The following is an 11,912-nucleotide window of genomic DNA, read 5'->3' on the forward strand; positions in this document are numbered from 1 at the left end:
GGTTTGCTGGGTGAGCTGGTTAAAACTCCTTAGAAAAGTGCCATCCCTCTCCCTCTGACTCTGAGCTCAGAGACTTAAGTAGAAGCCAGAATAGTCTATACCCCTGATCTGTTCTGTTGGCCAGCTTTGTCTTTCCCTGAACTTGCCATAAGTTCTAGACCTGCAGATTTGGGGTCAGCCAACAGAGGAGGTAACTTTCTTTGCACAGCCCTGCCATATACACTCAAACACAATGTGAAAATGAGTCCCCTGGGCAGTGCTTCCTGAGTAGCCCGAGGCCCCAACAACTCATGTCCTTGCAGAAGTCAAATCCAGCTCCCAGAGGCTCCTTTATTCCAGACTAGCTCTGTTCTTGATATGAAAGGCCATAGGACATTCCTCGGCAGGAAACTAGTCTTATTGGAGACTTGAGAGGGCAGCTTGGCCCCTGGGCTGGGCTGAATTAGGAAAATGGAAAATTGAGTGTACCATCAAATTGTGTCCCCAACTTCAGCCATTAGGGAGGGGTATTGCTAAAGATGGACTAGACAAAGTGTACTTAATCAGAGTACACATCGATTCCATTGAATTCCCAATTTCTGTTCTAGATGCTATCAGGTGCTGTCATATCCCTACCTCCTTCACCAAACCTCCCTCTCCACCCAGATTCCTTCCTAGGGAGAAAAAAAAAAAAAAAAAAAGAATGTAGCCGAGGGAGTCTGAAAATTAAAAGTGACATAAAAATATATTTGTGAAGTATAGACAAAAAAGAATCCCAATCACTGTTTAAAAATATTTTGTTTATTTATTTTTATGTGGTGCTGAGGACTGAACCAGTGCCTCACATGTGAGGAGCAAGTACTGTATCACTGAGCCACAAACCCAGCCCTCCCAATCACTTTTTGTACCCAAATTTTATTTCCCTGAACTCTCTCTGTTTGGGACCATTGAAAGCAAGTTTCTTATGTTCTTAGGATCATTCTAAAATTGAGGAAATATGGGGGGAGAGAGAGAGATAGACACATTACTAGAAATGTCTTTAATTTTAAAAAATTAGGGGCTGGGGATATAGCTCAGTTGGTAGAGTGCTTGCCTCGAATGCACAAGACCCTGGGCCTGATCCCCAGCAACACCCCCCCCACACACACACAAAATTAGCTTGGTCTGAGGATGTAGCACAGTGGCCGCCCACTTTCATAGCATGTATGAAGCCCTGGGTTCAATCCTCAGTACCACAGTAAAGAGAGAGAGAGAGAGAGAGAGAGAGAGAGAGAGAGAGAGAGAGAGAGAGAGAGAGAAAAGAGGATTGATTAAGCCAGGTGCAGTGGCGCACCATTGTAATCCCAGCAACAAGGGAGGCAGAGGCAGGAGAATCACCAGTTCCAGGCTTCAGCAATTTAGCAAGGCCCTCAGCAACTTAGAGAAAACTTGTCTCAAAATAAAGAGCTCAGTGGCAAAGTGCCCCTGGGTTCAATCTCCAGTACAAAAAAAAAAGAGGGGGGGAGTGGAGAGGTGGGGGAGTATTCATTGAACTAGAAAATCCTTAGGATGCCTTTCAGTACCATAGAGCCTTAAGCTTGGCAGTTCTTTGTTTTGGAGATAAAAGTTCCCCAAACCTGTTAGTAGAAGCATGAAGCCAAAAGTCCACACTTATTGACTGAATTTAGGAGAAGGCTTAGATTTTTTTTTTTTTTTAAACTTTACTGTTTGGACTCCGTTGAGACTGACTTTCTAGTTTTGCTTATTTTCAGGATGTGGACAGAGCTTCACAATGTGCTGTTACGGGGTTTGTGGTTTTGCTGTGTTAGTAAGAACACTTGGTCTCAGAGAGGGAAGACTCACAAAAGCCATATACACAGCCTGTCTCATCAGACGCCAGACTCCACCAAACTCCGTGCGCACCTAGGCATCTGTCATGTCCCCACCTCCTTCCCCAAACCTCCCTCTCCACCCAGATTCCTTCCTAGGGAGAAAAAAAAAAAAAAAAGGATGTAGGCGGAGTTGGTTTTCAGGTTTTTATTGTGGGTGTATTTTTGGCGGTGAGACGGACGGCGGGGCAGGCTCTCCCGGGAAGGATCGGAGGCGTGAGTGGTGGACTAGGAGGAGGAAGAAGGGGGACGTCTTTACTCTCGAATCTTCAGTTCCCGCGCCATCTGGCAGAGGGCGCAGGGCAGACAGAAAGTGAGGGCCGCCCAATCGTGCCCGACGGAACCCTGGGGGGTGAAAGAGAGAGGTCAGAGCGCTGCCTGGGGTCCCACGGTGCCAGTCCCCAGCCCCCGGCTCCCGCGGGGCTCCGCCCGGCGCGCACCTGGATGCGGTAGCGCTCGCGCATGCCTGTGCGGAGGGAGTGCAGGCCGCCGGGCAGGTACGGAGCGCAGCAGCACTCGCCGAAGTCGTCGGAGATGCGGCAGGCGAGGCACAGCGGGGCGAAAGTGCCACACAAACCTGGGCGGGGCGAGGGCCGTCAGGGGCGGAGCCGACGGGCGCCTCCGGCCCGCTGCGCTCCCAGTGAGGGTCCCGGAGGGAATGGGGAAAACAGGTCCCAGGGGGAATTAGGGTCGAAGGAGGTGGTTTAGTGACAGAGAGCGTTTGAAGAGGGAGCAGGGTCACAACTGGGAAAGTTGAGGATCCAGGGTGGTGGCTGAGGGGAGGTTGAGGGTTGTTAGATTGTGAGGTTGGGGGTCCCAAGAGGGGGCAAGGGTTAGAGTGGAACTAAAGAAGGGAGGTGGGAGTGGACTTAGAAAGGTGGACGTCGGAGTGGCAGAGTGGCGTACAGGTGAGCTTCCCTCCCCTCCCTCCTTCCCAGGACACTTACAGACGGGCATGTCATTGCAACAGTCCGTGAGACCCGTGTGCCAGTCACTGAGCTGGGTCTGATAGCAGCTGCTGGCGCACTGGGGCTGACTGGTCACCGGGTAGGACATGGCTGCAGAGGTGGGAGAAGAGGATCAGCAGGCAGCCTTAGTGCCTCCTGAGACCAGCGCCCCTGCCACCCTTCCCTCTGCCGGGCAGTCTGGGCAGGGCCACCAGGCCGCCCACTGAAGGGACACCATTGCTCCTCCCAGTTCTTTTCTGCCACATCTATGCGTCAACAGCCCAGTCTGTCCCTGTTGCCGCTTCCTCCTGCACATCTGGTTGAGCTGAGGGTAGGGGGTTCCTGCTGGTCTGAGGAAAGATGGGCACCACATCTGGGCAGGGCCTGAACATGTAGCCTCCTCCTCCACGTCTGGGCCAGGGGTGCTAGGTTCCAGCATTTCAGGGACCTCTGGGATGGAATCAGGTGCCATTTGTCTTCAAAGCCAGGGTGCCCAGGGGAGGGAGACGGCCAGGTTCCAGGTACTGGGAGGGTTGCTGGTCCATCTAGCGATCCCACCTTTGCCTTTCACGTTGTCGTGCATCTCGAACTGCATTTTGCTGGCCCTGAGGATGTGGAGCTGTGGACGTCGGAGATGGCTGCGGCAACAGCTGCGGAGTCTGTCCAAGGGTTGCGGGATACTGGGGAGGGGAGGGCAAGGGACTGGGGCACTGGGGGCAGGGCTTTCAGGGGAAGGGGAACTGAGGAGAAAGAGGCCAAGTCAGCCTCCCAGTTGGGAGAGACATGGAATCCGGGATGGATAGGGTGAGGGCGAGAGACTCGCCCATCTCTTTACAGCTGCCCGACAGACCCCAGAGGACCCTCCTCATAGTAGAGGCAGAGATGAAGAGAGAGACCAAGAGAGACACAGGTAGAGGCAGAGACAAGATGAGAAGGAGATCACAGCCAGGTGCCCACAGAGGTCCAGCACCTCGATTCCTCTGCAAGCCCATTTCACAGAGGGAACACGGAGGCTCAGAGAGGTGAAGAGAAATGCCCCACTCTGATGGCCCAGGCCAAGTGGATTAAAATAATACTGGGCCCTTGGATTATCAAACTCAGACCAGCCCTGCTCAGACTGAGAAGGCTGACTCAGGGAGCATTGAGAAGGACAGAGGTGCCAGCCTCAGAGCCAAGGGCCTTGGGAAGGGAAGGGTGCTCCTACCTGCAGGCAACGATGGAGTGGAGATGGAGACAGGTGAGGGTGACACAGGCACTGAATTCTCTGTCTAAGGCCAAGAGCTGCTTATATGGGCCCGGCCACGCAGCCCTGGGCGGGGCTCTGACAGAGGTGCCCAGGGAGCCAAGCCGGTCTGGCTGACCCTCTTCCCCTCACAGGGATTTCCCGCCTTCCCTCTGCATTCCCCACCCCCCACTTCTCTTCCACCTCACCTCTGCAAGTGTGTGTGTGCGGAGGGGGTGTCACGGATGGAGATGGAAACAGGAGTGGTAAGAGATAGAGCTGGAGAGACAGGGAGGGACCAGGGGCACAGCTGGGACAGCTCAGAGGCCAAAAGAGCAGGGAGACAGGGACAGGCAGGAGAGTGGCAAGATGGGAGGGAAGGAGAGAGACAGGAGGACACAGAAAGACGGTGAAAGACAAAGAGCCCCACAGATCTGGAGAAAAATGACAAAAAAGGAAGTTAGGATTTGGAGAAGAGAGGTGCAGAAGTGGAGGGCTACAGGGAGGGGCAGGTGAAGGGGAGCCCGGCAAGGGGCAGGGGAATGGCGGTGGGAAAGGTGGGGTGATGCAGGAGAGAGTCTGGAGTGGGGTTCTCCTTTAAGGCTCTCATCATGCTTAGTGACTTCACTCTGCCATCTTCCTGGGAGACATGGTTCTCTCATTCAAGGCCAGGAGACAGGGCAGGGGCAGGTGGGTGAGTGTATTTTGAGGAATGATTCATGTAGGGACCAAGGTCAGGGGTCCACTCACCTCTACTCCGAACTGAGAGGAGGTTGCAAACTGTAAAAGGAACTGAAGGATGTCCATGTGACCCCTGGACTCATCGGGGTCTTCATAGAGCAGAAGATGGGACTGAGGAGAGCCTGGAACCCTGAGTCTAAGGGAAGAGGGCTGGGGCCTGGACCCCTGGGTCTGAGGGAGGGGGCTGGAGTCTTGTTAAGCTAGGTTGCACATTCCTGAGTAGGTAGGGTCCTGGGGTTTCAAACTGCGGGGCTCCAGGGGTGAAGCTGGGGGATAGATGCTCACGTTGCCAAAGTCTCCCCTCAACAGGACTGTCGGGGTTGACATGACTCAGTGAGGGAAGCGGTGTTAGAGCTGGGTGGGGTTCCTAACATGGGTGTCACCCCCAAAAAATGTAGGAGGCACCAGAAAATTGGGGTGTCACCTATAGAGAAGGTAGTATCGTCACTCCACAAGGTATGGACATGGGGTGATGGCAGATGGATAACCCGCTGGTCTGGGATCACAGCTTTCCCCCACGCCCAATACACCAGGGCCCAAGCCTCTCAGCACCTCCCAGATGGCTGGTTCTCTCTGTCTCCATCTGGGCAGTAATCCCTTGCCCGTGCACATCAGCCATAGGTCCAGGAGCCTGCATGCATGGGGGACATCTCCCTACTTGCTTCCTGCATCCCTGTATCCCCATCTCTGCGTCTCCATGTGTCCAGTTCCTCATCTCTTTCTCCATCTCTGAAAATCTGTTTCTGAATCTCTGGGTCTGTCTCCCCATCTCCCAGTCTCTCTCCTCCCAGGCTTTGTGCCTCTGTGTCCATATCCTGGGGTTTCTTTCTCCTATTTCAGGGTCTCTCCTCACCTCTCCCCATCTCTCCCCTTCGCAAGCCTACTCCTTGGGGGCAGCCATAGGGCCCGTCTCCCTAGCTGTCCAGACTATGGGTTCAAGTGACTCCATCATCTCTGAGGACCCTCAGGCTCCTAAGATGACAATCTGAGTTGTTCTCAAGTTTCCTCTTCTGATACAGCCTGGGGGCCCCAATTAGATATAGCGAGTCACATAGATGAGGAAATTGGGACTGGGGAAGCTGTGAGGTGGCCTGTTTGGGGGTGAGGAGAGCAGGGAGCAGGAAGAGGTGAGGTCTGGGGAGTTGAGGAGTGCTATGGCCCAGCCACTAGGCATCTGGCCTCTGTCCCCCTCAATGGGGTTGTCAGATACAGGGTGTCTATTTAATTGAAATTTCAGATAAACAATGAATATATTTTATTTTAGTGTTAGTAAGTTCCATGAACTATTTGGGACATACGTATACTAAAAATTTATTTCATTGCTTTTTTGTTGGTTTTGTGGTACTACAGATTGAACCCAGGGGTGCTTTACCATTGAACTGTATCCCCAGTACTTTTTTTTTCTAAAAAACGAAACACACACACACACACACGTGTGTGTGTATATGTGTGTGTATATATATGATGTAGATGGACACAACACCTTTATTTTTATTTCATTTATTTATTTTTATGTGGTGTTGAGGATCCAACCCAATGCCTCACACATGCTAGGCAAGCGCTCTACCACTAAGCCACAACCCCAGCCCCTCAGTCCTTTTTTATGTTTTATTTTGAGACAGAGTCTTGCTAAATTGCTGAGGTTGGCCTTGAACTTGCAATCCTCCTGCCTCAGACTGCCAAGTCGTTGGGATTACAGACTTGCACCCCAGTACCTGGCTTGTGTCTCACTGTGTTACCCAGATTGCTCAAGTACTCCAGGGCTCAAGTGTTCCTTCTGCCTCAGCTTTGCCTAGCTGGTGCTATAGATGTACACCACCATGCTGTGCAGTTTCTTGTATTTTTACTTGCCAAATCTGGAATCCTACCTTCAAAGAGAGGAATCTAGGACTAAGGCCCCCTGTTTCCCAGAACCCAGATGTCCAGGCCCCAGCTCGCCTTTCTCTGGACCTGAGAGTCTATGTCCTAGTCCCCCTCATCCCCTCCCTGAGAATGAGTGGGGTGCCCAGCCCCCTACTCTCTCAGCACATAGAAGTCCAGGCTTCTAATCCCTCTGCCTTCAGAATCCAGGCATCCGGGTCTGAACCCGGTTGCCCAACATGGGTTTCACAAGGCAGATTGTGCCATCCATGGCTCTGGTGGAACCGGTCTAGCTGAGCAGACAAGAAGGGGACCCTCCTTCCCATCCTAAACCTGCTGTTTCCTTGAGGGACTGCCCAGCGGGACAGGAGGGACTCAGGGAGTTGTGGGTGTGTCACTGGGTCTGGTTTGGGTGAGTTGTGTGTCTCAGTGTGTGGTTATGTGACTGTGTGGGGATTGTCTCTTTGCATTGCTTCTGTGCTCTCTGGTGTGACATGTGAAGGGTCCCTTTTATATCTGTGTTGTATTACACACCTGTGATTCTATACACTGTGCATTGGGTTGGGAAATGTCCTCAGTTATTGTAGTCCTACAATTCCTACTGGATTAAGGCGACAAATATTTATTGAGGGGTAGCCTTATGTGATGGAATCTGGAGCCAGAAGACCTGGGTTCACATCCCACCTGCCTCTTACTGGCTGTGAAACCTAGGGCAAGTCATTGAACTTCACTTCTCTTCATTTTCCCCATATGTAAAATGGCTTGTTGCAAATAGAGTTGTTGAGAAGATTAAAAGAATTAATTCATGTGAAAGGCTTATGATTATGTCAGATACATAGGAAACATTTTGGAGTTGTGATGAGGATGATGGTGATGATTATGTTCTGTTCATCCCTGGAGATCTAATAGTGGACAAAATCCAGTCTTTGCTCATGTTCTTTCTAGCAGGGACTGGACCCATGGCTTATCAGGAGCTGGGCATATAATTGCAGAGCCGGGTCTGTTTGCACGTGGAATACGGTATTTCTGTAAGTGCGGGTGATTCTGTGATGTGTGCTTTTTGGTGCTTGTAGGTGATTTTATGTGGCATGTGTGCCTCTCTGATTATGTGGGTGCAAATGCAAGATCACACCTCACGAGGGAACGTGTTTGCTGTGAAACTTGTGTTTCCAGCTCCAAGGTTCTGGGAGTGTGTCTGGAGCCTTAAGAACCCCTTTCTTAGCCCCCATGCCACTCCCCTGTACATCCCACAGGTGACCCTGAGAGGCTGACTTCTTCCAAAATGAGCTTCAATTTCTGTCCAGTGAGGTTAGTGGGCCCAGTGGCTTTGGGAGAAATGCAAGGGTGAAAGGGAAGGTGGGGAGGAGACTGTGAGGCCAGGGAGAAGCTGAGGAACATGACAGTGACACAAAGGGAGATGGTGGGGTAGGGACAGAGGAAGAGCTGCAGAGACAGGTATTTGTCCCCGTGTCTCTGTGCAGACATGTTTATCCACGATTATGTTCTGAGTCTCTGCAATGTGTCAAGACTTCTAGGGGACATCTGTAGAGCTATCCAGATAGATGAAGACCCACCAGGAAGCTGTTACCCGCCCAGGGTGACCCGCCTGTCACTTTGATGGGCTACAGTGACAGTTCTGAGTGAAGGAGATATGAAGATGGTGAGGGAGAGAAGGGCACTGCCCATTTCCAGTCCTCCCTGAGGCTTGATCTGTTCAGATCAAAGTACTGGAGCCGTGAAGGAAAGGACCCTCCCAGGCCAGGGGCCCCCCATGAATCACTTTCTTATCATCTCTTAATGGGATAATGACATACCTGCTTTGTCCTAATCACCATTTTCTACCCCAACTAGGCCCAACACCCATAGCAAGAAGGGTTAAAAAGCCTGGTGTCATGGAGACAAGGAAGGAAATACCTGGAGTCCCTATCCTTGCCACCCCCAATGACCCTGAAGTCTCAGCTTTCAGACCCTCTCCTTTGGTTCACTGTCTGCCATTTATTCTCTCTTTGGGCCTCAATTTTTTTTTTTTTTTTGTGTGTGTGTGTGTGTGTTTTTCCTGTCTCTTTACATCTGTATCTAATTTTTTTTTTTTAATCTGTATCTTGATTCTCCTGCACTGGACCTCAATTTTCTCACTTGTAAAATGGGGATAATAATAATAATGATAATAATCTGATCTCTTAGAAGTGTGAGGAGGAAGACATGAAATAATTACGTGAAATGCTTAGCACAGAACCCAGGTCACAGTAAATTCAGTACAAGAGAACTCTATTATTATTATTGTTTTATTATTTTTATCTCTCCATTGGTATCTGTGTTTTTCTCTTTGTCTCCAAGTGCATCTCAAGTCTCCTCCCTCCCTGGTATCCTTTTGTAGACAGCGCCCTGCCCCTGGCTTCTCTGGTAGGGACGGACGTGGAAAGGGCATATCCAGGCCAGAGCGTCTGTTCCCTCTCCTTCTCTATTCCATGCTCCACCTCAGGACACAGAACACTTGCCTGGGGGCAAGGCCTGGCTCCAATCCCATAAACAGCCTCATAAAATCCTGAGCCCCAAATCTGTCATATCTGGACAGGCCAGTGACTCAGGATACAGGAGGCCAGGTCCCTAGATCTCAGTCTTTCAGGTTCCCCAGCCCACTCCTCTCTCAGACCCAGAAGTTAGGACTCCCCCAGTCCCTCCTTCTCTCGGATCCAAAGTCCCCTGCTTCTTCACGATCTAGGAGCCTGGCCTTGATCTCTCAAGACCCATGGCCTCTCAAGACCCCATCCTCCCTCAAGACCCAAAGATGAGATCAGCAAAGACGTCTGATATGGGCACCAGAAACCCCATTCTGGGCCATTCTGTCTCGGACCGCGCCCTCAGTCACCAGGCTCTTCAGTCTCACTTCAGAGGTGGGTCTGACACGTGAGGCATTCTTCTGGAGTCTAGCTTGCAATAAGCTACCCATGACGTCAGTCACTATCATCCAGCCAATAGACGCTCCGCTTCCCACCTCCCCAGGCCGCTCCGGACGCTTTCGCTAGTGGGCGGGGCCTGCAGCCCAAGTCCGACGGCGATAGGTTCTCGTACGTGCCAGTCTCCTCCAGTCCTCGCCAGTTTGCCAATAGACTGGGAACGGCTGGGTCCCGATCCAGGTCGGTTCCGCAGAGGCCATGGCAAGCTTGCGGGGAAACCAGTTTTGCGGGTCCAGCCGGGTAAGCCCTTTCCAGAATGACCAGTATTGGGATTCTGACCATAGCTCGGACGGGAAACGGCCAGACTGCGGCGGAGGGGGGAGCTCGACCAGGGCGAACCCATGTTGCTTTATTGGAGAAAGTGTCCAGGGACGCATGATCTCGGATCTTCATCCATCCCTTCCTTCCACCCTGAACTTGATTCTCATCTGCCCCTGCCTGCTCTGCTTTTCCTTCCGTTTAGTCTTCCTCCTCCCTTTAATTCCCTCACTCGCAGATTCCCTCTTATAGCCATTCACACCTCACTCACCCCCCCACCCATTACTTAAACAAACATTTCCTGAGGCTTCTGGTGTGCCAGCCCTGGTGCTGGGCGATGGTGGTGACCAAGATGAGTCAAGCTTAGGCCCTGCCCTTAAGGAGCCCCAGTCAGATGGGAGGAAGGACATTGATGGGCAGGGATGTGAAGTGGTGGGGCAGCCCAGGAGAGCCTTTTGGGGGGCGGGGGTTTGACTTGTCTGGAAAGGATTCCCAGAGGAGGAGCCATTGGAGTTGGATCTTGGGAGAGCAGGAGGTGCCAGGCAAAGGTGAAGAGGGTGTGGGAAGGATGTTTTAGTTTGTGCAAAGGCAGGGAGGTGTGCAGGATCATTAGGTGCCCAAGCAGAGGGCCAGTCATGACCTCTAGCAAGGGAACTGTAAGGCTGGAATAGGATGAAGATGAGGCAGTGGGCAGAGGTCAGGCTGGGGTGGGGGATGGGGAGCTACAGAACAGTTTTGAGTTAGGGGTGGCCCAGTCAGAGCTGGGATCAGAACTGGAGGAATGAGATTGGAAGCTAGTGACCCAGATGGTGGCCTTTCCAGGGACCCAGGCATGAAAGGATGGAGCTTGGATCAGGGAAGAAGCTGAGGGGATGAGACCGAGATTCAGGAGGCAGAGGGAACAGAATATGGGGTCGATGGGCTATGAGACGAGGGGGTGATCTGGACAAGACCTAGTGCTCTTCTCCTTCTCAGGATTCCAGGTGCCATTCCCAGGTGCCATTCTCAGGTGCCATTCCCAGGATGGGGGACAGGAAAAAGGGAAAGGTTAGCATGTCATGACTGTTTTGACAGAGATGAACTTAGAGGTCCTAGGAGCAGTGTGTGGATCTGGATGCTCCGGGGAATTCTGGGCTGTGGCTCCTCCCCATCATAGGTCTTGACTTCAAGTCAGTTGTTGGGGTGAATGAGGGCCTCTAAGATGGGGATCCGCTCACTGCTTCTCCCCTCGGGAAATGTCTTTTTCTTTTTTTTTTTTTTTTGGTACTGGGATTGAACCCAGAAGTGCTTTACCACTGAGCCACATCCCCAACATTTTAAAAAATATTTTAATTTTTTTTAGCTGTAATTGGACACAATACCTTTATTTATTTTTTATGTGGGCTGAGGATCGAATCCAGTGCCTTGCACGTGCTAGGCGAATGAATGCCCTACCGCTGAGCCACAACCGCAGCCCCCCCAACATGTTTTTAAAAAATATTTTTGAGTTGTTGATTTTTAAAAAAATATTTTTTAGTTGTACACAATACCTTTATTTTATTTACTTATTTTCATGTGGTGCTGAGGATCCAACCCAGGGCCTCCCACGTGCTAGGCAAGCACTCTACGCTGAGCCACAACTCCAGCCCCTGAGTTGTTGAATTGTTGATGGGCCTTTATTTATTTATGTGGTGCTGAGAATTGAACCCAGTGCCTCACACATGCTAGGCAAGCGCTCTACCACTGAGCTACAACCCCAGCACGTTTTTTTTTTTTTTTTTAAGACAGGGTCTCACTAAGTTGCTTAGGGCCTTGCTAAGTTGCTGAGGCTGACTGTCAACATGGGATCCCCCTGTCTCAGCCACCCGAGCTGCTGGGATTACAGGTGCGCACCACCGTGCCCTGCAGGAAATTGCTTTCTTGTGCTTCTTCATCTTCTGTTCCTGGCAGTATTAGAGCATGTTCCATCATCTCTAAATGTCACAACCCTGCATCAAACTTCTGTGAATTCTCTCTTATCCCTTTTGCTGCCAAAGACTTGTGGTACCTACTGGCCCAATTCCTTTTCTTCTATTTCCTCTTCAACTTACCGTATCTGGCT

At 51.3% G+C, this 11,912-nt stretch overlaps 1 protein-coding gene and 1 long non-coding RNA gene across 2 annotated transcripts in view; one reads left to right on the forward strand and one right to left on the reverse strand.

Annotated features, from left to right (window-relative positions):
- Positions 1–1,980: 1,980 nt before the first annotated feature.
- On the reverse strand, positions 1,981–2,918 carry Cnfn (cornifelin). Its single transcript, XM_040278862.2, has 3 exons — positions 2,795–2,918; positions 2,288–2,424; positions 1,981–2,192 (listed from the first exon to the last, which is right to left on the reverse strand). Exons 1-3 carry the CDS (start codon positions 2,901–2,903, stop codon positions 2,103–2,105), a joined length of 336 nt encoding a protein of 111 aa, XP_040134796.1. The 5' UTR covers positions 2,904–2,918; the 3' UTR covers positions 1,981–2,102.
- Positions 2,919–9,664: 6,746 nt separating this feature from the next.
- The window catches only part of LOC144370799 (uncharacterized), a 46,595-nt gene continuing 44,347 nt past the window's right edge, over positions 9,665–11,912 (forward strand). Inside the window, exon 1 of the long non-coding RNA XR_013430759.1 lies at positions 9,665–9,814. This is a non-coding gene — a long non-coding RNA (uncharacterized LOC144370799). The remainder of the gene's footprint in view (positions 9,815–11,912) is intronic.

This window comes from Ictidomys tridecemlineatus, chromosome 15, assembly GCF_052094955.1.
Source record: "Ictidomys tridecemlineatus isolate mIctTri1 chromosome 15, mIctTri1.hap1, whole genome shotgun sequence".
NCBI classification, from domain to species: domain Eukaryota; kingdom Metazoa; phylum Chordata; class Mammalia; order Rodentia; family Sciuridae; genus Ictidomys; species Ictidomys tridecemlineatus.